This window comes from Nesoenas mayeri (assembly GCF_963082525.1).
Source record: "Nesoenas mayeri genome assembly, contig: SCAFFOLD_174, whole genome shotgun sequence".
Classification (NCBI taxonomy): domain Eukaryota; kingdom Metazoa; phylum Chordata; class Aves; order Columbiformes; family Columbidae; genus Nesoenas; species Nesoenas mayeri.
Window position 1 is genome coordinate 19,223 of NW_027659985.1, and position 25,753 is coordinate 44,975.

Consider the following 25,753-nt stretch of genomic DNA (forward strand, 5'->3'; position numbering starts at 1 on the left):
GTACCGTGAGGGGCCCGAGCCCGAGGCGGGGGGGGGGGGGGGGATGGGGGAACGGGGTGGGGGGACCTACATGGTAAACTGAGGCACGAGTGGTTCTGTGGGGGGACCCGGGATCCCCGGCAGGGGGCGGGGGCACATTAAACCTGGTTCAGATAAGCCTGGTTCAGATAAGCCTGGTGTAGCTAAACCCAGTCCAGCTAAATCCAGCCCAGATAAACCCAGTCCAGCTAAATCCAGCCCAGATAAACCCAGCCCAGCTAAACCCAGTCCAGATGAGCCCAGCCCAGATAAACCCAGTCCAGCTAAATCCAGCCCAGATAAACCCAGTCCAGATGAGCCCAGCCCAGCTAAATCCAGCCCAGATAAACCCAGCCCAGCTAAACCCAGTCCAGATGAGCCCAGCCCAGATAAACCCAGCCCAGTTAAAACTGGCCCAGCTAAACCCAGTCCAGCTAAATCCAGCCCAGATAGACCCAGCCCAGTTAAAACTGGCCCAGCTAAAGCCAGTCCAGATGAGCCCAGCCCAGCTAAACCCAGTCCAGCCAAACTCAGCCAAGCTGAACACGGCCCAGCCAAACCCAGCCCAGCTAAACCCAGCCCAGCAGAACTCGGACAGGCTGAGCCCAGTCCAGTTAAACCCAGTCCAGCTAAGCCTGGTGTAGCTAAAGCCAGTCTAGCTAAACTCAGCCCAACTAAACATGGCTTAGCCAGTCCAGCTAATCCCAGTCTAGCTAAACGCAGCTCAGCTAAACCTGACTAAACCCAGCCCAGCTGAACCCAGCTGAGCTAAACCCAATGGAGCTGAGCCCAGTCAAGCTAAGCCCAGCCCAGCTGAACCCTGCCCAGCTGAGCCCAGTCCACCTAATCCCAGTCCAGCTAAACTTGGCACAGCTAAATCCAGCCCAGCGAAGGCCAGTCCAGCTGAACCCAGCTGAGCTAAACCCAGACAAGCTGAGCCCAGTCCAGCTAAACCTGCCTGAGCTAAACCCGCTCCAGCTAAACCCAACCTAGCTAAACCTGACTGAACCCAGTCCAGCTGAACGCGGATGAACTGAACTCAGTCCAGCTAAACCCTGCATAGCTGGACCCAGTCTAGCTGAGCCTGGCCCAGCTGAGCCTGGTGTAGCTAAACCCAGCCTAGCTAAATCGAGTCCAGCTAAACCGCGTCCAGCTAAATCCAGTCCAGCTGAGCCTAGTCCAACTAAACCCAGCCCAGCTAAACCCGGCCCAGCTAAGCCTGGCCCAGCTAAGCCCGGCCTAGTTAAATCCAGTCCAGCTAAGCTCGGCCCAGCTAAACCCAGTCCAGCTAACCCTGGCCTAGCTAAGCCTGGCCCAGCTAAACCTGGCCTGGTTAAATCCAGTCCAGCTAAGCTCGGCCCAGCTAAACCTGGCCCAGCTAAACCCAGTCCAGCTAAGCCTGGCCTAGCTAGGCCTAGCCCAGCTAAGCCCGAGCCAGCTAAACCCAGTCCAGCTAAACCTGGCCCAGCCAAACCCAGCCCAGCTAAGCCTGGCCTAAGTAAATCCAGTCCATCTAAGCTTGGCCCAGCTAAGCCCGGCCCAGCTAAGCCCAGTCCAGCTAAGCCTGGCCCAGCTAAACCCAGTCTAGCTAAGCCCAGCCTAGTTAAATCCAGTCCAGCTAAGCTTGGCCCAGCTAAGCCCAGTCCAGCTAAACCCAGTCCAGCTAAGCCCGGCCTAATTAAATCCAGTCCAGCTAAGCTCAGCCCAGCCAAACCCAGCCCAGCTAAGCCGGGCCTAGTTAAACCCAGTCCAGCAAAGCCCGGCCCAGCTAAGCCCGGCCTAGTTAAACCCAGTCCAGCTAAACTGAGTCCAGCCAAACCCGTCCCGTCCCCATCGCGCCTCCCCCCCCCGCCCCCCCGCTACCCCACTCCGCCCCCCGTGGCGTTGCCGAACTGCCTTTGGTCCAGGATGTCCTTGTACTGCAGCTCGGGGGTGGCCATGCGGGCGCAGCGCTCGCGCTCCTCGGGGGTCCAGCCCGTCGCGCAGCGCGTAGCCCAAGATCCGCGCGCTGCCGGGGGGGCTGGAACGGCCGCAGCCGCCCCTCGGGCACCGCCCGCGCCGGCACCGGCCCCCCCGCCCCGCAAACAGCGCCCGGCCAGCGCCGCCCGGCGCCCCCCGCAGCCGCGCCACCTCGTCCCGCAGCCGCGCCGCCCCGAACGCCTCCGCCCGGCGCCAGAACGAGCGGTTGAGGTGCGCGTAGAGCGCCCAGTCCCAGCGCGTTCCAGGCGCGCAGGCCGCGCCGCCTGCGCCGCCGTGGGCCGAGCGGCGCCCGCCGGCGACCGCCCGTTGTGCGCGAAGGCGGCCACGGCGTCCTCGGGCCAGCACAGCGCCCGGCGCAGCAGCACCAGCGACTCGTCGAAGTGCTCGGCCAGCAGCACCAGCGAGAACGTGGCGTCCAGCGCCGCCAGCGCCGCCGCCCACCGCCGCGCGGTCCGTGGGCGCCGCGGGAGGGAGCCCGAAGTCGAACCACTGCAGGTTGCGGGCGTAGTGGTTGCCGCGCAGCCCCGGGCGGTAGAAGCGCTGCGGCGCCGCCAGGAAGGCGGCCAGCGACGGGGCGCGCCGGAACGCGGGCGCTGCCGCGCGGTAATAGGCGAACGCCGACTCGCCCAACGTGCCGGGGTCGCGCACGATGGAGAAGTAGAAGCTGTCGTTGGGCATCACTTTCTGGACCTGAATATATTGGGGAGGGGGGGGGGAAAGGAGGATAGACCACCCCCGAGCAATGGGGGACCCCCCAGACCCCCACTGTCCCAGCAGGACCCACACGGAGCCCCCGTATGATGCCACATTCGCTCGGGTGGCCCCTGGACCCACCCAGACCCCTGGGTGTCCCCCAGACCCCCCCACTATCCCCCATTCATTCAGGTGTCCCCAGGACCCACCCAGAATACTGGGTGTCCCCCAGACCCACCTGGACCCCCCACTATCCCCTGGACCCCTGGGTGTCCCCCAGACCCCCCCATTATCCCCATTCATTCAGGTGGGCCCCCAGACCCCCCCAGACGCCCCCTGGACCCCCCCCACCATCCCCCCAGATACCTCCAAGACCCCCCCAGACCCCCTGCACCCCAAACCATCCCCTGCTCCCCTGGGTGCCCCCAGACCCCTGGACCCCCCCACCATCCCACCAGGACCCCCCCAGACCACTGGGTGTCCCCAAGACCCCCCATGACCTACCCAGAGCCCCCACTATCCCCTATTCATTCAGGTGGCCCCCAGACCCCCCCAAGACCCCCCTGGACCCCAAATCATCCCCTGCCCCCCTGGGTGTCCCCAAGACCCCCCCAGACCCCCCCACTATCCCCCCATTCATTCAGGTGACCCCAGGACCCCCCCAGACCCTCCATCATCCCCCCCTGGGTGTCCCCAAGACCCCCCCAGACCTCCCCATTATTCTCCATTCATTCAGGTGGCCCCCAGACCCCCCTGGACCCCCCATGACCCACTCAGACCCCCCCACTATCCCCATTCATTCAGGTGGCCCCCAGACCCCCCCATTATCCTCCATTCACTCAGGTGACTCCAGGACCCCCCCAGACCCCCCTGGACCCCTGGGTGTCCCCAAGACCCCCCACGACCCCCCCCTAGACCCCCCCCCACCATCCCCCATTCATTCAGGTGGCCCCCAGACCCCTCCAGAACCCCCCATTATCCCCCATTCATTCAGGTGGCCCCCAGATCCCCCCAGACCCCCCTGGACCCCCCACTATCCCCCTGGACCCCTGGGTGTCCCAAGACCCCCCATGACCTACCCAGACCCCTCCACTATCCCCCTGGACCCCTGGGTGCCCCCCAGACCCCCCTGGACCCCCCACCCTCCCCCCAGGACCCCCCCAGACCCCCCACCATCCCCTGCTCCCCTGGGTGCCCCCCAGACCCCCCACTATCCCCCATTCATTCAGGTGCCCCCCAGACCCCCCCCAGACCCCGCCTTGGACCCCCCCCCCCACCCCCCCATATACCTCCAGGACCCCCCCAGACCCCCAACCAAACCACCCCCCCAACTCCCCTGCTTGACCCCCATCCCCCCCCAATACCCCCCCCCAATACCCCCCCCCCAATACCCCCCCCCAAAATGCCGCCCCCCCCATCACCACCTCGGTCAGGTTGAAGCGCATGTGGTGGCAGATGATGTCGAACGGGGGCCCCCCCGGGGTGAAGCCCTTGACCCTGTCTGCGCGGAACCCCCCCGGGTACCCGAACTGGTAGCGGTGGGGGAGGGCGAAGCGCAGCCCCCGCGCCTCCCCGAAGCGGTGCAGCACGTTCACCACGCTGCTGCCCCCCGTCTTGTGCGTCTTGAGGAAAACCAGGTGCGTGCGGGGCCGGCACGGCACGGGGGGGCGCCCGGGGGGGCGGGGGGGGGCCTGGGGGCACACATGGGGTCAGGGACCCCCCCATTTTAACCATGGTCCATTAGAGCCACATCCATCCATCCATCCATCCATCCATCCATCCATCCATCCATCCATTCATTGGGACACAGACCCACATCACCCCAACCTGGAGCATCTATAGGGTTTTGGGGGGCACATAAAGCCCCAGAGGGTTTTGGGGGGTGCGTGGGGGGAACCTGGGGACACACACGGGGTCAGGGACACCCCCGTTCTAACCATGATCCGTTAGAGCCACATCCATCCATCCATCCATCCATCCATTGGGACATGGACAAGGACCCACGTCCCCCCAACATCCAGAGGGTTTTGGTGGCCTGGGGGGCACATAAAGCCCCAGAAGGTTTTGGGGGGGCCCTGGGGGCACATACGGGGTCAGGGACCCCTCCGTTCTAACCATGATCCATTACACCCCCAGCCATCCATCCATCCATCCATCCATCCTTCCATCCATCCATTGGGACATGGACCCACATCACCCCCAACCTGGAGCATCTATAGGGTTTTGGGGGGCTGGGGGGCACCTAAAGCCCCAGAAAGTTTTGGGGGGTGCCTGGGGGGGCCCTGGGGGCACACACAGGGTCAGGGACCCCCCCGTTCTAACACTGATCCCTTGGACCCCCATCCATCCATCCATCCATGCATCCGTCCATTGGAACACAGACCCACATCACCCCCATCCTGGAGCATCTGAAGGGTTTTGGGGGGCACATAAAGCCCCAGAAGGTTCTGGGGGGCCGGGGGGTCTCACCTGCGCCGGAAGGGCCCCCCCAGCAGCTGGACGGTGAAGCCGATGGCGACGCAGACCCCCAGGGCGGCCCCCAGGGTCTGCAAGCGGCAGCAGGCGGGGGGCAGCTTCATGGTCCTTGGCGGGGGGGGACACGGGGGTCACCTCCCTGGGGGGGGCTGGGGGGGCAGAGCCACCTGGGGACATCGGGGGGGGACGTTGGGAATGGGGACAGGACATCCTCAACACAACCCCCCCACCCCGGGCCCCCCTATGTCCCCAGTGCCCCCCATTCCCCCCTGGTCCCCAAGGTCCTAGTGCCCCCCATTGCCCCCCCCAGTCCCCCACGGTCCTAGTGCCCCTCGAACCCCCATGGTCCTAGTGCCCCCCATTGCCCCCCCCGGTCTCCCTGGTCCTAGTGCCCCCCATGGTCCTAGTGCCCCCGAACCCCCATGGTCCTAGTGCCCCCCATTGCCCCCCTGGTCCCCCTGGTCCTAGTGCCCCTGGACTCCCATGGTCCTAGTGCCCCCCATTGCCCCCTGGTCCCCATGGTCCTAGTGCCCCATGGTCCCCATGGTCCTAGTGCCCCCCATTGCCCCCCCCAGTCCCCATGGTCCTAGTGCCCCCCAAACCCCCATGGTCCTAGCGCCCCCCATTGCCCCTCTGGTCCCCATGGTCCTAGTGCCCCCCATGGCCCTAGTGCCTCCCGAACCCTCATGGTCCTAGTGCCCCCCATTGCCCCCCCCGGTCCCCATGGTCCTAGTGCCCCCCGGACCCCATGGTCCTAGTGCCCCCCATGGTCCTAGTGCCCCCCCGAACCCCCATGGTCCTAGTGCCCCCCATTGCCCCCCGGTCCCCCTGGTCCTAGTGCTCCCCGAACCCCCATGGTCCTAGTGCCCCCCATGGTCCTAGTGCCCCCCATTGCCCCCCGGTCCTAGTGCCCCCCGGTCCCCTCCGGTCCCCCCGTTTCCCCTGGTCCTGGTGCCCCCTGGTCCTCCCCGTTCCCGGTTTCTCCGGTTCCCCCGTCCCGTTCTGTCCCGTTCCCCCCATCCCGTTCCTCCCCGTTCTCCCGTTCCGTCCCGTTCCCGTTACTTCCCTCCCGTTCCCGTTCCCCCCCGTTCCCGTTCTGTCCCGTTCCCGTTCCCGTTCCCGTCCCCCCCCCCCCCCTCACCAACCGCCTCTCGCTCAGCGCCGCCGCATCCCGGGATGGATCAGGATCAGCACCGGCCCGGGTCGCTGTTCGGGGGGGGGGTCGCTGTTCCGGGAGGGGGGTCGCTGTTCCGGGGGGGGGGTCGCTGTTCCAGGGGGGGGGTCGCTGTTCCGGGGGGGGGGTCGCTGTTCCAGGGGGGGGGTCGCTGTTCCGGGGGGGGGGGGGTCGCTGTTCCGGGGGGGGGGGTCGCTGTTCCAGGGGGGGGGGTCGCTGTTCCGGGGGGGGGGGTCGCTGTTCCAGGGGGGGGGGGTCGCTGTTCCGGGGGGGGGGGGGGTCGCTGTCCCGGCCGCTTCTCCCGTTGTCTCCAGCAAGTTTTGGGCTTTGTCTCCGCTGTCCCGCCCCGCCCCGGGACGGCCCCCGGTACCGGGACGGCCCCCGCGCCCCCGCTGGGGGAAACTGGGAGCACTGGGAAGGATTGGGGGGGCGGAGGGAGGGGGAACACACGGGGGTGAGTGGGGAGATCCCCCCCCCCCAAACCGGGATAGCGCCCCCCCCTCCCCACCAAGGATCATGGAGATGCGGGGGCCGAGCGGGAACAGGCGGGGCCACGGTGTTCGGGGGTATAGGGGACCCCAGAATAAGGGGGGGATATAGGGGACCCCAGAATAAGGGGGACTATAGGGGACCCCAGGACGGGGGGGGGTATAGGGGACCCCCCTGGACATAGGGGCTGTAGGGGACCCCCAGAACAGGGGGGGATATAGGGGACCCCAGAACGGGGGGGTGGTATAGGGGACCCCCTGGACAGCGGGGCTATAGGGGACCCCAGAACAGGGGGGGGATATAGGGGACCCCCAGAATAGGGAGGGTATAGGGGACCCCCTGGACAGCGGGGCTGTAGGGGACCCCAGAACAGAGGGGGCTATAGGGGACCCCAGAAGAGGGAGGGGGTATAGGGGACCCCTAGAATAGGGAGGGGCTATAGGGGACCCCAGAATAGGGAGGGTATAGGGGACCCCCTGGACAGCGGGGCTGTAGGGGACCCCAGAACGGTGGGGGGGGTATAGGGGACCCCAGGACGGGGGGGGCTGTAGGGGGACCCCAGAATAGGGAGGGGGTATAGGGGACCCCCAGAATAGGGAGGGTATAGGGGACCCTCTGGACAGCGGGGCTATAGGGGACCCCAGAACAGGGAGGGTATAGGGGGACCCCAGAACGGGGGGGAGTATAGGGGACCGCCAGAACAGGGAGGGGGTATAGGGGACCCCCAGAATAGGGAGGGTATAGGGGACCCCAGAATAAGGGGGGCTATAGGGGACTCCAGAACGGCGGGACCTATGGAACACATGGGGGGGGCACAGGGGTTCTATAGGACCCTGGGGCCTTAGGGAATTCCCAGGACACAACGACCCCCCGTAGAACCCTATAGAAACCGCCCCCCCCCCCGCCACATCCCGCTGCCACGTGGGGCCGGCCGAGGAGGCCACGCCCCCTCGATGAGTGGGAGGGGCTAAAGGGGAGGCCACGCCCCCGCATACGTGGCGGCGTCGGGTTGGTGGGTGGGGGTGTTGGTGGGTGGGGGGGTGATAGTGGGCGTGGCTTCGCCTGCGCGCGCAGCCGCGGGGCCCGCACGTGCTGGGCGTGACGTTGTTGGCTCCGCGCGCGCGTGAGGCGACGCGAAACGCGGGAAAACGGGGGAAAACGCGGGAAAACGGGGGAAAACGCGGGAAAACGGGGCGCCGGGAGGCAGGGGGAGAATGAACCACCCGGGGTGACCGGGGGGGGGGTCAGGGGGTTGAACCACCTGGTGTGACCGGGGCGGGGGGATGAACCACTTGGGGTGACCGGGGTGCGGGGTCAGGGGGGATGAACCACTTGGGGTGACCAGGGTGGGGGGGGGTTGGGGAGGGATGAACCACCTGATGTGACCGAGGGGGGGATGAACCACTTGGGGTGACCGGGGAGGGGGGTCAGGGGGGGATGAACCACTTGAGGTGACCGGGGTGGGGGGGTCAGGGCGGGTTGAACCACCCAGTGTGACCGGGGGGGGGGGATGAACCACTTGGGGTGACCGGGGGGGGGGGATGAACCACCCGGTGTGACCAGGAAAGGGGGGTCGGGGGGGGATGAACCACCCGATGTGACTTGGGGGGGGTGGTCAGGGGGTCTCAATCCCCCCCCATGTCCCCCAGGTGTCCCCCCCGCCGTCCCCATGTCCCCCCGGCGCTCGTCCCGTGCCCAGGGTGGCTCCTCCGGCTCCGCTTCCAGCCGGGGGGGGATGAGCAGCTCCCCGGCATCGCCGACCCCCCCGGGCAGCCCGTGAGTGTGGGGGGGCGCGGGGGGGTGCGGCTGTTCCCCCGGCCGTGCTGACCCCCCCCGCGCCCCCCAGGGATGGCGGCAGCGACGGCTCCGGCAGCGACTTCGAGGAGACGCTGCGGCCGCAGGGGAAGAGGGGACCCCCCCGCGGGCCCCCCCGCGGGAACGTGCGTGTGGAACCTTCCGGGGGAACCGCGAGTGACCAGGACTGGGACTTCTTGACCTTGACCCCATCCTGACCCATCCTGACCCATTGAGCCATCCTGACCCATTGAGCCATCCTGAGCTATTGACCCATCCTGACCCATTGACCCATCGACCCATTGACCATCCTGACCCATTGACCATCCTGACCCATTGACCCATCAACCCATCCTGACCCATTGACCCATCTTGACCCATTGATCTGTTGACCCATCTTGACCCATTGACCCATCTTGAGCCATTGATGCATCTTGACCCATTGACCCCCATCCTGACCCATTGACCCCCATCCTTACCCATTGACTCATTGACCCGTCCTGACCCATTGACCCATCTTGACCCATTGACCCATCTTGACCCATTGACTCATCTTGACTCATTGACCCATTGACCCATCCTGACCCATTGATCCATCCTGACCCATTGACCCATTGACCATCCTGACCCATTGACCCGTCCTGACCCATTGACACATCCTGACCCATCAACCCATCCTGATCCATTGACCCATATTGACCCATTGACCATCCTGACCCATTGACCCATCAACCCATCCTGATCTATTGACCCGTTGACCCATATTGACCCATCCTGACCCATTGACCATCCTGACCCATTGACCCATTGACGCATCCTGACCCATTGACCCATATTGACTCATTGACCCGTTGACCCATGTTGACCTATTGACCCATATTGACCCCTTGACTCATCTTGACTCATTGACCCATTGACCCATCCTGACCCACTGACCCATCCTGACCCATTGACCTATTGACCCATTGACCCATATTGACCCATTGACCCATCGACCCACCAACCAATCCCCCACCATGTCCCCAGGTCCCCAAACGTCCCCGTCGCAGTGACCGCGCCAGCCCCTCCCCCACCCCCCCGGACCCCAACCACCTTTTCGCCGCCATCATGTCGGCCAAAATCGCCGTGGAGGTACCGACCCCCCCATAAACCCCTATGGACGCACCCGGGGGGCGTCCGTGTGTCCCCACGGGGGTGTCCGTGTGTCCTACGGGGGTGTCCGTCCGTCCATCCCGCAGACGCTGGTGGACGAGTGGTTGGACGCGTACAAACGGGACCGCGAATCCGGATTCCTGGAGCTGGTCAACTTCATCGTCCGCTCCTGCGGCTGCCGCGGTTGGTGAAAACGCCGCTTTTCCACCCAAAAATCCGCCGGCTTTGGTTAAAACGCTGAATTTCCCACCCTAAAGTTGTTAAAAGAGACCATTTCCCCTCAAAAAAGTGATGGGTTTGGATACAACAGTGAATTTCCCGCTCTAAATGGGTACTGGGGTTGGTTATAACAGTGAGTTTTCCACCCAAATATTTGCTGGGTTGGGCTAAAACGCTGATTTTTCGCCTTAAAATGTTGGTGGGTTTGGTTAAAACATCAAATTTGAGCCCAAATATGTGGTGGGTTTGGTTAAAACACTGATTTTTTGCCTTAAAACGATGGTGAGTTTGGTTAAAACGCCAAATTTGCAGCTTAAAATGTTGGTGAGTTTGGTTAAAACATCAAATTTTCCCCCCAGATATCTGGTGAGTTTGGTTAAAACACCAAATTTTTCCCCCCAAAATCTGATGAGTTTGGTTAAAACGCCAAGTTTTCACCTTAAAATGCTGGTGGGTTTGGTTAAAACACCAAATTTGACCCCACATATTTGCTGGGTTTGGTTAAAACACCCAATTTTCCCCTTCAAAATGCTGGTGAGTTTGGTTAAAACACCAAATTTTCCCCTCAAATATCTGTTGGGTTTGGTTAAGACACCAAATTTTCCCCTCAAAATGTTGCAGAGTTTGGTTAAAACACCAAATTTCCCTCAAAATTTACTGTGATTTGCTAAAACACGGAATTTTCCCCCTCAAACTGTTGGGTTTTGTTAATATGCTGAATTATAACCAAAAAAGCGCTGGGTTTGGTTTCAACGCTTCGAGTTTTCGCCCCAAATATTCACTGGGTTTGGTGAAAACGTTAAATTTCCGCCCCCAAACTTGGTGGGATTTGGTGAAATAGTAAATTTGCTTATTGAAATTTGCTGGGATTTGGTAAAATAGGGGGTTTTCTCCTCAAAACGTTGGTATTTGGTCATGGGCCTCCCAGGTGTGGTGACCCCCGAGATGTTCCGCACCCTCCAGAACTCCCAGATCATCCAGCGCCTCACCGAGGAGTTTGCGGAGGTATTTGGGGGTTTTTGGGGCGTTTTGGGGGGTTTTGGGTGAAAAGAAGAAAGCAGAGTTTTGCTTCGAGGCCAAAAAACCCCAAAATTGGGTCCTTTGGGGCCGTTTTGTTCCCTGAGGTGATTTTGGCGCCATTTTGTTCCCTGAGGTGATTCTGACGCCGCCATTTTGAGGCAGCTTAGTGGTCGCTCTATTAATGGATAATTCCCACATTAGTCACTTTTTGTACATTTTTGACCATTTTATAATGAATTTGAGGCTAAAACTCCCCACATTGGTGCCCCTGAAGCCACCATTTTGTTCTCTGAAGTGATTTTGGTGCCATTTTGTTCCCTGAGGTGATTCTGGCGCCGCCATTTTGAGGTGGCTTAGTGGTCACTCTATTAATGGATGATTCCCACGTTAGTCACTTTTTGTACATTTTTGAGCATTATATAGTGAATTTGAGGCTAAAACTCCCCAAATTGGTTCCCCTGGGGCCGCCATTTTGTTCCCTGAGGTGATTCTGGCGCCGCCATTTTGAAGCAGCTCAGGAGTCGCTTTGTTTATGGATAATTTTCACATTAATCACTTTTTGTACATTTATTTCCATTATATTGTGAAATAGAGGTTAAAACTCCCCAAATTGGTTCCCCTAGAGCCGCCATTTTGGGTCCTGAGGTGATTCTGGTGCCATTTTGTTCCCTGAGGTGATTCTGGCGCCGCCGTTTTGAGGCAGCTTAGTGGTCACTCTATTATAATTCCTACCTTAGTCACTTTTTTTATTCCATTATATAATGAATTTAAGGCTCTAAGAACTCAATTTGAGTCCCTGGGGCCGCCAGTTCGTTCCCTGAGGTGATTCTGGCGCCATTTTGTTCCCTGAGGTGATTCTGGTGCCGCCATTTTGAGGCAGCTTAGTGGTCACTCTATTATAATTCCTACCTTAGTCACTTTTTAAATTAATTCATCATTATTTATAATGAATTTAATGCTATAAGAACCAAATTTGAGTCCCTGGGGCCGCCATTTTGTCCCCTGAGGTGATTCTGGCGCCGGCATTTTGAGGCAGCTTAGTGGTCACTCTATTATAATAAATTCCTACCTTAATTACTTTTTTTATTCCATTATATAATGAATTTAAGGCTAAGAGAACCAAATTTGAGTCCTTGGGGCCGCCAGTTTGTTCCCTGAGGTGATTTTGGTGCCATTTTGCCCCTGAGGTGATTTTGGCGCCATTTTGAAGCAGCTTGGAGCTTGCTCTGTTTATCGATATTTCTCACATTTATCACTTTTTGTACGTTTGCTTCCATTATATAATGAAATTGAGGCTAAAACTCCCCAAATTGGTGCCCCCGGAGCCGCCATTTTGTTCCCTGAGGTGATTCTGGCGCCACCATTTTGAGGCAGTTTGGGGGTCACTCTGTTTATCTATAATGCCTTTATCAGTCACTTCTTGTACATTTGTCTCCATTATATTATGTATTTAAGACTAAAAAACCCCAAATTAGTGCCATTGGTGCTGCCACTTTGAGCCCTGAGGTGATTTTGGTGCCATTTTGTTCCCTGAGGTGATTTTCCCGCCATTTTGCCCCTGAGGTGATTTTCCCGCCATTTTCCCCCTGAGGCGCCTCCGCCGCCATTTTGCCCCCGAGGCGCTTCAGGACGAGACCCGATGCTTCCACACAGGAGGTTTGTGGGCTCTCTGCCTCCCGAAACCCACCCGTTTGTGCCGTGTCGGTGAGTTTGGTGTTGTTTCCCCCCGCAGGAGTCCCCCGTGTACCCGCTGGCGCGGGGCGGGCGGCGCTGGCGGCGGTTCCGCGCGGGGTTCTGCGAGCTGCTGGGCGCCGCGGTGCTGCGGGGGCAGCTCAGCGTGCTGTACGACGAGTTCCTGCTGCCCGCCCTCGTCTCGCTGCTCACCGGCCTCGCCGACTCGCCCGTCAGGGCCTTCCGGCACACCGGAACGCTGGCGGGTAGGGGGGCGGCGGGCGGGGGGGACTGGGAGCACTGGGAGAGACTGGGAGGGACTGAGATGGGACTGGGAGCACTGGTAGAGCACTGGGAGGGAATGGGGGGAATGGGAGGGACTGGGATGGGACTGGGAGAGACTGGGAGGGACTCGGGGAGACTGGGATGGGACTGGGAGCACTGGAGGGGACTGGGAGTACTGGGAGGGACTGGGATGGGATTAGGAGAACAGTGGGAGGGACTGGAAGCACTGGGAGTGACTGGGGGGACTGGGAGAACAATGGGAGGGACTGGGAGCACTGGGAGAACACTGGGAGGGACTGGGAGCACTGGGAGGGTTTGGGAGCACTGGGAGGGACTGGGAGAGCACTGGGAGAACAATGGGAGGACACTGGGAGGGACTGGGAGGGACTGTGATGGGATTGAGAGCACTGGGAGCAATGGGAGGACACTGGGAGGGACTCGGAGGGACTGGGATAGGATTGAGAGCACTGGGAGCAATGGGAGGACACTGGGAGGGACTCGGAGGGACTGGGATAGGATTGAGAGCACTGGGAGCAATGGGAGGACACTGGGAGCGCTGGGAGGGACTGGGAGCACTGGGAGGGACTGGGATGGGATTGAGAGCACTGGGAGCAATGGGAGGACACTGGCAGCGCTGGGAGGGACTGGGAGCACTGGGAGGGACTGGGATGGGATTGAGAGCACTGGGAGCAATGGGAGGACACTGGGAGGGACTCGGAGGGACTGGGATGGGATTGAGAGCACTGGGAGCAATGGGAGGACACTGGGAGGGACTCGGAGGGACTGGGATGGGATTGAGAGCACTGGGAGCAATGAGAGGACACTGGGAGCACTGGGAGGGACTGGGAGCACTGAGAGGGACTGGGATGAGATTGAGAGCACTGGGAGCAATGGGAGGACACTGGGAGCACCGGGAGGGACTGGGAGCACTGGGAGCACTGGGAGGGAGTGTGATGGGAGCCGGGGTCCCGTGCGCAGCGCTGAAGGTGATGTCGGCGCTGGTGAGGGTGGCGCTGGCGCTGGGCGCGCGCCGGGACGGCCACCGGCGGCAGCTGCGGGCCGAGCGCGGCAAGGGGCCCGCGCGGCGCGGCGCCCAGCGCATGGAGGGGCTGCTGGACCAGCAGCGCGAGGTGCGGGGTGACCCCATGGACAGCCCTCTGAGCCCCACTGAGACCCATAGAGACCCACAGACAGCCCTCTGAGACCCATAGAGACCCATTGAGCCCCATAGAGACCTATAGACAGCCCTCTGAGACCCACTGAGACCCATAGAGACCCACAGACAGCCCTCTGAGACCCACTGAGACCCATAGACATCCACTGAGACCCACTGAGCACTGAGACCCATAGAGACCCATAGAGATCCACTGAGACCCATAGAGACCCATAGACACCCACTGAGACCCGCTGAGACACATAGAGACCCATAGAGCCCCCCTGAGCCCCATAGAGCCCCCCCTGACCCCCACAGAGCCCCCCTGAGCCCCATTGAGTCCCCCTGAGCCCCACTGAGCCCTTCCGAGCCCTATTGAGCCCCCTTGAGCCCCATTGAACCCCATAGAGCCCCCCTGAGCCCCATAGAGTCCCTCTGAGCCCCATAGAGCCCCCCTGAGCCCTGTTGAGCCCCCCTGAGCCCCATAGAGCCCCCCTGAGCCCTATTGAGCCCTGTTGAGCCCCCCTGAGCCCCATAGAGCCCCACAGAGCCCCATAGAGCCCTATAGATCTCCTCTGAGCCCCATAGAGCTCCTCTGAGCCCCATTGAGACCCCCTGAGCCCCATTGAGCCCCGTAGAGCCTCCCTGACCCCCACTGAGCCCTTCTGAGCCCCATAGAGCCCCACTGAGCCCCATAGAGCCCCACAGATCTCCCCTGACCCCCCCTGAGCCCCATAGAGCCCCCCTGCGCCCCATTTCCCCCCAGCTCGAGGAGCAGCAGCAGGAGATCGAGAGCATGATGAACGCCGTGTTCAAGGGCGTCTTCGTTCACCGCTACAGGTCCGGGGTGGGGGGCACCGGGGGCGCCCCGGGCTGGGGGTTGGGGGGCACCCCCCGGCCCCACGGGGCGTTGTTGTCACCCTCCCCTTACCCCGTGTCCCCCCCTCGGTGACAGGGACGTGGTCCCCGAGATCCGCGCGCTGTGCATGGAGGAGCTGGGCGCCTGGATGCGCAGCTCGGCCGCCTCCTTCCTCACCGACGGGCACCTCAAGTACATCGGCTGGACGCTGCATGACAAGGTGGGGGGGTGGGGGGACCCCCCAGTACCCCCCAGTGCCCCCCAGTACCCCCCAGTTCCCCCCAGTGCATCCCAGTGCATCCCAGTGCCCCCCAGTGCCTCCCAGTGCCCCCCAGTGCCCCCATCACATCCCAGTGCCTCCCAGTGCATCCCAGTGCCCCCAGCACATCCTGGTGCTTTCCAGTGTCCCCCAATGCCCCCCAGTGCCTCCCAGTGCCCCCCAGTACCTCCCAGTGACATCCCAGTGCGTCCCAGTGACATCCCAGTGACACCCCAGCACATCCCAGTGTCCCCCAGTGCCTCCCAGTGCATCCCAGTGTCCCCAGCACATCCCAGTGCATCCCAGTGTCCCCCAGTGCCCCCCAGTGCCCCCCAGTGCCTCCCAGTGCCCCCATCACATCCCAGTGCCTCCCGGTGACATCCCAGTGCCCCCAGCACATCCTGGTGCTTTCCAGTGTCCCCCAGTGCCCCCCAGTACATCCCAGTACATCCCAGTGCCTCCCAGTGACACCTCAGTGCCTCCCAGTGCCCCCCAGGGTCCCCCATCACATCCCAGTGCCTCCCAGTGCCTCCCAGTTCCCCCAGTGACATCCCAGTGTCTCCAAGTGTCATCCCAGTGCCTCCCACTGACATCCCAGCACATCCCAGTGCCTCCCAGTGTCCCCCAGTACTCCCCAGTGACACCCCAGTGCCCCCCAGTGCATCCCAGTGCCCCCCAGTACCATCCTAGTGCCTCCCAGTGCCATCCCAGCGCATCCCAGTGCCTCCCAGTGACATCCCAGTGCCCCCATCACATCCCAGTGCCTCCCAGCACATCCCAGTGCCCCCCAGTGCCATCCCAGCACAGCCCAGTGCCTCCCAGTGCCTCCCAGTACCATCCCAGTGCCTCCCAGTGACATCCCAGTGCCCCCCATCACATCCCAGTGCCATCCCAGCACATCCCAGTGCCTCCCAGTGCCATCCCGGTGTCTCCCAGTGCCTCCCAGTACCATCCCAGTGCCCCCTATCACATCCCAGCACATCCCAGTGCCTCCCAGTGCCCCCCAGTGCCTGCCGCACGCTGAGCGTCCCCGTCCCCGCAGCAGCGGGACGTGCGGCTGCAGTGCGTGCGGGCGCTGCAGGGGCTGTACGCGCGCAGGGACACGGCGGCGCACATGGAGCTCTTCACCAGCAGGTTCAAGGTCAGGGAGGGTCCGGGGGGGTCCCAGGGGGGGTCCCGGGGGGTCCAGTGTCCCCAGGGGGTGACACTGGTGGTGTCACCCTCGCCAGATGCGCTTGGTGTCCATGGTGCTGGACAAGGAGCCCGAGGTGGCCGTGGAGGTGGTGAAGCTGCTGACGGTGATGCTGGAGTGAGTTGGGGACATGGGGGACATGGGGACACTGCGGGGACATGGGGGACATGGGGACACAGGGGACATTGGGGGGACATGGGGGGACATTGGGGACATGGGGGACATTGGGGACATGGGGGACATAAGGGAACATGGGGGATATAGGGACACGGGGGACATGGGGACACTGGGGGGACATGGGGGACATAGGGACACAGGGGACATAGGGACATGGGGGGACATGGGGACACTGGGGGGGCATGGGGACACGGGGGACATGGGGACATGGGGGACGTGGGGACACGGGAGACACGGGGACATGGTGGGGACGTGGGGACACCGGGGACATGGGGACAGGTGATGGGACTGGGGGACACAGGGGACATGGGGACACTGGGGGGACATTGGGGACATAGGGACACAGGGGACATGGGGGACATGGGGACACAGGGGGACATGGGGGATGTGGGGACACAGGGGACATAGGGACATGGAGGCAGGTGATGGGACTGGGGGACACGGACATGGGGACACTGGGGGGACATGGGGGACATGGGGGACATAGGGATGCGGGGGCATGGGGACACAGGGTGGGACATGGGGGATGTGGGGACATGGGAGACATGGGGACATTGGGGACATGGGGGACATAGGGACACAGGGGACATGGAGACAGGTGATGAGACCGGGGGACACGGGGGACATGGGGCCACAGGGAACATGGGGCCAGGTGACAAGGCTGGGAGGCCACCCGGGGCCTTGGGGACACAGAGTCACAACCAGGGGGACACAGGTGACACAGGGTCACATCCAGGGGGGAGTGGGACATGCGACCACCCCCCGGTGTCCCCAACTGTCCCCCAGCACCATGGAGGACGCGCTGAGCGAGGACGATTGTCACAGCGTCTACCCCCTGGTGTTCGTGTCCAACCGGGCGCTGGCGGCGGCCGCCGGGCGCTTCCTGTTCCGCAGGTGACACCGGGGTCCCCAGTGTCCCCAACTGTCCCCTTGTCACTTCCTGTACCGTAGGTGACACCGGGGGGTCTCCAATGTCCCCAATATCCCCTCGTCACTTCCTGTACCGCAGGTGACACCGGGGGATCCCCAATGTCCCCAACTGTCCCCTCATCGCTTCCTGTCCTCAGCTCTGTCCCCTGGTGTCCCCTGGTGTCCCCAGTTCTGTCCCTTGGGTGTCCCCTGGTGTCCCCAGCTCTGTCCTTTGTCTGTCTGTCCCCGTGTGTCCTCAGCTCTGTCCCTTGTCTGTCTGTCCCCGTGTGTCCCCTCGTGTCCCCAGCTCTGTGCCCTGGTGTCCTCTGGTGTCCCCAGCTCTGTCATCTGTCTGTCTGTCCCCGTGTGTCCCCAGCTCTGTCCCTGGTGTCCCCAGCTCTGTCCCCTGTCTGTCTGTCCCTGGGTGTCCCTTGGTGTCCCCAGCTCTGTCCCCTGTCTGTCTGTCCCCCTGTGTCCCCAGCTCTGTCCCCATGTGTCTCCAGCTCTGTCCCCTGTCCGTCCGTCCCTGTGTCCCCAGCTCCGTCCCTGTCCGTCCGTCCCCGTGTCCCGACGTCACACCCTCTCTGTCCCCAGGCTCCTGGACCCCCAGCAGGACCCCGACCGCGTCCCCTCTCGTGACGGTGACAACAGGACGTTCTTCCAGCGCCTTGTGTCCTTCTTCATCGAGACTGAGGTCAGGGGGGCCCTGGGGGTCCTGGGGGGGCCCTGGGGGTCCTGGGGGGTCCTTGGGGGAGTCCTGGGGGGGTCCTGGGGGGGCCCCGCGCCCCACGGTGGTCCCGTGTCCCCCCAGCTCCACGAGCACGCGGCCTATCTGGTGGACAGCCTGTGGGACTGCGCGGGGCCGCGGCTGCGCGACTGGGACACCATGGGCGCCATGCTGCTGCAGGATGGTGCGCGGCGGCACTAGGAGGCACTGGGATGCGATGGGATGGCAGTGGGAGGCACTGGGATGGCACTGGGAGACACTGGGAGGAACTGGGATGGCACTGGGAGGAACTGGGATGTGATGGAATGGCACTGGAGGGAACTGGGATGGCAGTGGGAGGCACTGGGATGGCAGTGGGAGGAACTGGGATGGCACTGGGAGGAACTGGGAGGCACTGGGATGTGATGGAATGGCACTGGGAGGCACTGGGATGGCACTGGGAGGAACTGGGAGGCACTGGGAGGAACTGGGATGCGATGGGATGGCAGTGGGAGGCACTGGGATGGCACTGGGAGACACTGGGAGGAACTGGGATGGCACTGGGAGGAACTGGGAGGAACTGGGATGTGATGGGATGGCACTGGGAGGCACTGGGAGACACTGGGAGGAACTGGGATGTGATGGGATGGAACTGGGAGGAACTGGGAGGCACTGGGAGACACTGGGAGCTGGGGGCTCACACTGGGAGGCACTGGGAGCTGGGGGCTCATACTGGGAGGGGACTGGGAGCTGGGGGCTCATACTGGGAGGCACTGGGAGCCGTGGGCTCATACTGGGAGGCACTGGGAGGCACTGGAAGCTGGGGATCACACTGGGAGGCACTGGGAGCTGGGGGCTCATACTGGGAGGCACTGGGAGGCACTGGGAGCTGTGAGCTCATACTGGGAGGCACTGGGAGGCACTGGGAGCTGTGAGCTCATACTGGGAGGCACTGGGAGGCACTGGGAGCTGCCCCCCCAGGCCTGCAGGACCAGCAGGAGAAGGCGCTGGTGGAGATCCTGGCGGCCAGCGCGGCACAGGCGGCCCAGGGCCACCCCCCGGTGGGACGGGGACCCCCCCGCAAGGTGACAACACCCCTGGGGACACCGTGGGGACTCCCCATAACGCCCCACAACCCCCCATAACCCCCCATAACCCCCCCCCCCCCGCCCCCCCAGCCCCCTCCCCGGGAGCGCCGGGCGCAGACGGACGAACGGACGCGCCTGACGCACGCGCTGGCGCCGGCGCTGCCGCAGCTGCTGGCCAAGGTGACGCGGGGGACACCGAGGGGACACCACGGGGGACACCAGGGGGGACACGGGGACACCCCCGCGGTGAGGAGGGGTCCCCGCTGACCCCCCCCGCCCGCAGTTCTCGGCCGACGCGGAGAAGGCGGCTCCGCTGCTGGACGTGCTGCGCGGCTTCAACCTGGGCGTCTACTGCACCGGCCGCATGGAGAAGGTGCTGCCACGCGGGGCCCTTTGGCACCTTGGCACATTGGCCCCTTGTCACCAGATGCCCTGTCCCCCCATGTCCCCATGGCCCCGTGTCCCTATGTCCCGTTGTCCCCAGATCCCCTGTCCCCCCACGTTCCCATGTCTCCATATCCCCATGTACCCATGTCATCTTGTCCCCATGTCTCGTTGTCCCCACATCCCCATGTCCCCATGTCCCTCGTCCCCATATCCCTCTGTCCTCATGTCCCCATGTCCCCGTATCCCCATATCGCAATGTCCCCATATCCCCATGTCCCCATATCTTCATGTCCCCATCTCCCCATATCCCCCTGTCCCCATATCCCCATGTCCCCTTATCCCCCTGTCCCCATGTCCCCATGTCACCATATCACCATGTCCCCATGTCCCCATATCCCCATGTCCCCCTGTCCCCATGTCCCCATATCCCCCTGTCCCCCTGTCCCCATATCCCCCTGTCCCCATGTCCCCATATCCCCATGTCTCCATATCCCCGTGTCCCCATGTCCTCGTGTCCCCATATCCCCCTGTCCCAATATCCTCATATCTCCCTGTCCCTATATCCCCATATCCCATATCCCCCTGTCCCCATGTCCCCATATCCTCTTGTCCCCATGTCCCCATATCCCCATGTCCCCTTATCCCCCTGTCCCAATATCCTCATGTCCCCCTGTCCCTATATCCCCATGTCCTCATATCCCCCTGTCCCCATATCCCCCTGTCCCCATATCCCCATATCCCCGTGTCTCCATATCCTCATGTCCCCATATCGCCCTTTCCCCATCTCCCCGTGTCTCCATATCCCCATGTACCCCTGTTCCCATGTCCCCATATCCCTATGTCCCCATGTCCCCCTGTCCCCATATCCCCATATCCCCCTGTCCCCATATCCCCATGTCCCCCTGTCCCCATATCCCCATGTCCCCCCTGTCCCCCGTCCCCACGCATCCCCCATGTCCCCGCAGCACCTGGAGCTGGTGCTGGCGCAGCTGCGGGAGGTGACGGAGAAGCACACGGCGCCCGCGGTGCTGGAGGCCGCGTCCCGCGCGCTGCACGCGCTCTGCGCCCCCGAGCTGGCCCTGCGCGCCCGCGGGGACCCTGCTGCGCAGCCGCATGGCCGACCAGCTGGCCGACAAGTGTCACCGCGACGTCACCGACCTGCTCCAGGTACCTGGGGCGCCGGGGGCTGGGGACACTGACCTGGAGCCACAATGGGGACAGTGACCTGGAGCCAGGATGGGGTTGGGGGACAGTGACCTGGAGCCAGGACAGGGGACAGTGACCTGGAGCCACAATGCGGACAGTGACCTGGAGCCAGGATGGGGTTGGGGACAGTGACCTGGAACCACAAGGGGGACAGTGACCTGGAGCCAGGACAGGGGACAGTGACCTGGAGCCACAATGGGAACGCTGACCTGGAGCCAGGATGGGGTTGGAGACAGTGACCTGGAGCCACAATGGCGACAGTGACCTGGAGGCAGGATGGGGCTGGGGGACAGTGACCTGGAGCCAGGAGAAGGATGGGGACAGTGTCCCCAAGCCTGGTGTCCCCAAGCCTGGTGTCCCCCATCCCAGTGTCCCTCCAGTGTCACCCTGGTGTTCCAACCCGAGTGTCCCCATGTTGTCCCCAAGCCCAGTGTCCCCACCTGGTGTCCCCGTGTCCCCAAGCCCAGTGTCCCTGGTGTCCCCAAGCCCGCTGTCCCCGTGTCCCCACCCGTTGTCCCCGTGTCCCCAGGCCACGGCGCTGGACGAGGACGAGCTGTACAGCGCGGCAGCCACGCTGAAGCGAATCTCGATCCTGTTCAAGTGAGGGTCCGCCTGTCCTCATGTCCCCATGTCCCCATATCCCCATGTCCCTGCCCCATGTGCTGCCCGTGTCCCCCTCCCCACGTCCCCCATGTCCCCACGTCCCCCGGTGACCCCGCCGTCCCCGCAGCGCCCATGACCTGACGCCCTGGCAGCTCTTCGACCCCTGTTCCCGGCTCCTGCAGCGCGCGGTGGACACGGGCGAGGTGCCCCCGCAGGTACACCCTGGGGACCTCTGGGGACACCTGGGGACACCCTGGGGACACTGGGGGACACCCTGCGGCCACCTCGGCAGGTCCTCATCCCCGCCATCACCTGCGTCCACTTCCACGTCCTCTGGGAGCTCTCGCACCTCCCCAGCGCCGACATCCCGCAGGTGAGCGGCTGACGCCCCCGGGTGACAACTTGGGGGTGTCCCCGATGTCCCTAACGTCCCCCCCCGCCCCCAGGAGCAGCTGCGTGGCCTCAAGAACCACGTGACCACCGTGTCCTCGCTGTGCCAGAGCTGCCTGACCGACCCGGACCCCGGCGTCCGGGAGCAGGTACGGGGGCGATGGGGGGGACACCGGGGGGACGTTGTCACAGAACCCTCGTATTGCCGGCTGGTCTCCCATCCAAGTTCTGACCGGGGTCGACCCTGCTTAGCTTCCCACATCAGGCACGCTCAGGGTGGTGGGGCTGTACATATTATGTATACATATATATGTACGTATATATATATGTTTGCCAGCTATATCCTGATAGTATGTGAACTAAGTCCTTTTTTGCAAGGGCGGAGTAGAGGGGGAGAAGAACCTCTCGATCTCCTGACCACCCCCTTCTAATCCACCCTGGGTACCATTGACCTTGTGGTCTCCCATCCAAGTACTGACCGGGGCCGACCCTGCTTAGCTTCCCAGATCAGGCATTCTCAGGGTGGTATGGCTGTACATATATCTATGTATGTGTATATATATGTTCACCAAGTATATCCTGATCATATGTGAACCAAACTCTTGTTTCAAGGGCAGAGTAGAGGGGCAGGAGAAGCTCTTGATCTCCTGACCACCCCCTTCTAATCCCCCCCATTGACCTTCATGGTCTCCCATCCAAGTACTGACCGGGGCCGACCCTGCTTAGCTTCCTAGGTCAGATGAGATTGGGTGTTGTCAGGGTGCTATGGCTATATGTATTATATACGTATATGTATATACTTATGTATATATATATATATATATGTTCACCAAGTTTATCGTGATAGTATGTGAACTTGTTTGAAGGGCAGAGTAGAGGGGGAGAAGAACCTCCCTCGATCTCCTGACCACCCCGTTTCCAACCCACCCCGGGTACCATCGCCTCCCATTGTCCCCGTGTCCCCCCAGGCGTTCGTGGTGCTGAGCGACCTGCTGCTGGTGTTCGGGGCCGCAGCTGGCGCAGGACGGGCGGGCGGCGCTGGCGCCGCTGCTGCTGCCGCCCAGCGCGGAGCTGCAGTCCCAACTGGCCGCTTTCCTCATGGACCACGTCTTCCAACACGAGCCCTCACCCACCGGTACGTCCCCGGGGTCTGGGGGGGGTTGTCCTGTCCCCCTCATTGTCCCCCGGTGTCCCCGCAGAGGACGGCGAGAGCCACATCGAGGAGCTGCACCAGCGCCGGGTTCTCCTCGCCGGCTTCTGTAAACTCATCATCTACAACGTGCTGGAGCTCAGCGCCGCCTCCGACGTCTTCAAGCACTACGGGAAGGTGGGGGACACACATGGGGGTGTCACCAGTGTCCCCATTGTCCCCACGACACCCTGGGGACGCTCGTTGTCACCCCCTCTCAGTTTTACGCCGACTACGGGGACATCATCAAGGAGACGCTGAACCTGACGCGGCAGATGGACCGGCAGGAGTGGGCGCGCACGCTGCTGCTCAGCCTGAAGCAGGTTGGGGGGCTCGGGGGTTGGATTTGGGGGTCCCTCTCCCCATGTTCTAGTCCCTGCTTTGACCGGGGGGGCTCTCTGGGGAATCCTGGGGGGTCTCCAGGGGAATTTGGGGGCCCCTCTGACTCTGGAGACACCCCAGGGATCCCCCCAGTCCTGGGGACCCCCGGGGACCCCCCTGACCCTGGAGACCCCCTGGTGACCCCCCCAGCCCTGGGGACCCACTGGGGACCCCCCTGGGGACCCTCCCTGACCCTGGAGACACCCCAGGGATCCCCCTGGCCCCCAGGGACCCCCTGGGAACTCCCCTGACCCTGGAGACCCCCTGGTGACCCCCCCAGTCCTGGGGACCCACTGGGGACCCCCCCTGGGGACCCCCCCCTGACCCTGGAGACCCCCTGGGGACCCCCCCAGTCCTGGGGACCCACTGGGGGACCCCCCTGGGGACCCCCCTGGCCCTGGAGACCCCCCCGGTGACCCCCCCAGTCCTGGGGACCCACTGGGGACCCCCCTGAGGACCCCCCTTGGCCCTGGAGACCCCCTGGGGACCCCCCCAGCCCTAGGGACCCACTGGAGACCCCCCCTGGGGGACCCCCCTTGGCCCCTATATATGACCCCTTGACCCCCCCACCCCCCCATATATATAGGGGGCTTAAGGACACCCCAAAAGGTGCAGGTGGGTTGTTGTCTCTGGGGTGAGCGTGGGTTCCATTGGGGGGCGTGGGGGTGTCCCCGTGACCCCCCCGTGTCCCCCCCACCTCACCCCACAGCTGATGTCGGAGCTGCTGCTGCAAACGGGCCCCGAGATCCACGGGGCCCAATCCTTCCTGGAGATCCGGGACCTGGCGCGGCGCTTCTCCCTCCTCTTCAGCCTCCACCAGCTCCGCAACCGCCAGGCGCTGCTCGCCCTGCACAGGTGGGATTTGGGGGGGGGGGTCTCCCCTGGATTGGGGGGGGGTTTTGGGGACCCCCACTCACCCCCCTGCCACCCCAGGGAGGGGATTCAATTCGCTTTGCAGGAGCCGGGGGGGCCGGGGCGGCCCGCCCCTCAACCTGCCCTTCCTGGAGGTGCTGAGCGAGTTCTCGCCGCGCCTGCTGCGCCCCGACAGGGCTCTGCTGTGAGTCAGGGGGTCCCCGGGGGGGTCCCCAAAGCCACGGGGGTCCCCAGGGGGTCTCCAGGGCCAAGGGGGGTCCTCAGGGGGGTCTCCAGTGGGTCCTCAGGAGTGGGGGGGTCACCAGGGGGTCTCCAGGGCCAGGAGGATTCCCAGGGGGTCCCCAGGGGTCTCCAGGGCCAGGGGAGTTCCCAGGGGGTCTCCAGGGGTCAGGGGGGGTCCCCAAGACTGGGGGGATCCCTGGGGGGTCTCCAGGGTCAGGGGGATTCCCAGGGGGGTCCCCAGTGGGTCCCCAGGAGTGGGGGGATTCCCAGGAGGTCTCCAGGGTCAGGGGGGGTCCCCAGGAGGGTCCCCAGTGGGTCCCCAGGACTGGGGGATTCCCAGGGCGTCCCCAGGACTGAGGGGATCCCTGGGGGGTCTCCAGGGCCAGGGGGGGCCCCAGGGGGGTCCCCAGTGGGTTCACAGGGTTGGGGGGGTCGCTGGGGGGGTCTCCACAGTCAGGGGGTTCCCAGGGGCTCCCTGGGGGTCAGAAGGTTCTTAGGAGGGTCCCCAGGAGTTGGGGGGTCCCCAGGGGGTCCCCAGTGGGTTCATAGGGTTGGGGGGGTCCCCATGGGGTCTCCACCATCAGGGGGGTCCCCAGTGGGTCCCCAGGACTGGGGGGATCCCTGGGGGGGGTTCCCAGGGGGTCCCAGTGGGTCCCCAGGGCTAGGGGAGTCCCCAGTGGGTTCATAGAGTTGGGGGGGGTCACCATGGGGTCTCCACGGTCAGGGGGGTCCCTGGGGGTCCCCACGACTCAGGGGATCCCTGGGGGTGTCCCCAGGGTCAGGGGTGTCCCCAGTGGGTCCCCACGACTGGGGGATCCCTGGGGGGTCCCCAGGGTCCTCGTGGTGTCCAAGGGGGGGCCGTGGGGTCCCCCGGGTCCCTGTCACCGCGTCCCCCCGCCCCAGGCTGTCGTACCTGGAGCGGCTGTGCCAGGAGCGGGGGTGGGCGCCCCCCGGGGCCGCGCCGTGGCCCCCCCTGCTCGCCTACGGCCACTCGCTGCAGCCGCACGACGAGGGGGGGGCCCCCAGCTCCGCCCCCCCCCCGCGGGGCCCCCCCGTGTCCAGCGCCAAGAGACCCCGAGTGGACGGTGCGGGGGGGATATGGGGTTGGGTTTGGGGGGGGCGGGTCGGGGTGGGGGGGGTTGGGGTGGGGGGATATGGGGGGTTGTGGGGGGGGTCGGGGTGGGGGGGA

General features: G+C 63.7%; 2 protein-coding genes across 2 annotated transcripts; one reads left to right on the forward strand and one right to left on the reverse strand.

Annotated features, from left to right (window-relative positions):
• Positions 1-1,877: 1,877 nt before the first annotated feature.
• Positions 1,878-5,270, reverse strand: GAL3ST4 (galactose-3-O-sulfotransferase 4; the record flags this gene model as incomplete). The annotated part of the gene is given in 11 exon segments (XM_080364559.1): positions 1,878-1,988; positions 1,990-2,037; positions 2,039-2,092; positions 2,094-2,132; positions 2,134-2,229; positions 2,231-2,251; positions 2,253-2,435; positions 2,437-2,688; positions 4,116-4,366; positions 4,369-4,382; positions 5,161-5,270. Coding segments are annotated over 11 exon segments (1,179 nt in total).
• Positions 5,271-8,498: 3,228 nt separating this feature from the next.
• STAG3 (STAG3 cohesin complex component) lies at positions 8,499-25,649 on the forward strand (the record flags this gene model as incomplete). Its single annotated transcript, XM_080364560.1, is given in 31 exon segments — positions 8,499-8,605; positions 8,676-8,769; positions 9,650-9,754; positions 9,862-9,958; positions 10,923-10,999; positions 12,747-12,951; positions 13,949-14,100; positions 14,890-14,963; positions 15,079-15,202; positions 16,284-16,382; positions 16,471-16,550; positions 17,397-17,504; positions 18,114-18,213; positions 18,331-18,430; positions 19,195-19,310; positions 19,404-19,493; positions 19,597-19,686; positions 20,666-20,797; positions 20,799-20,867; positions 21,436-21,506; positions 21,637-21,724; positions 21,802-21,882; positions 21,956-22,048; positions 22,868-22,903; positions 22,905-23,034; positions 23,099-23,226; positions 23,310-23,411; positions 24,179-24,324; positions 24,403-24,444; positions 24,446-24,526; positions 25,468-25,649. Coding segments are annotated over 31 exon segments (3,199 nt in total), but the record flags the coding sequence as incomplete, so codon positions are not given.
• Positions 25,650-25,753: the final 104 nt, after the last annotated feature.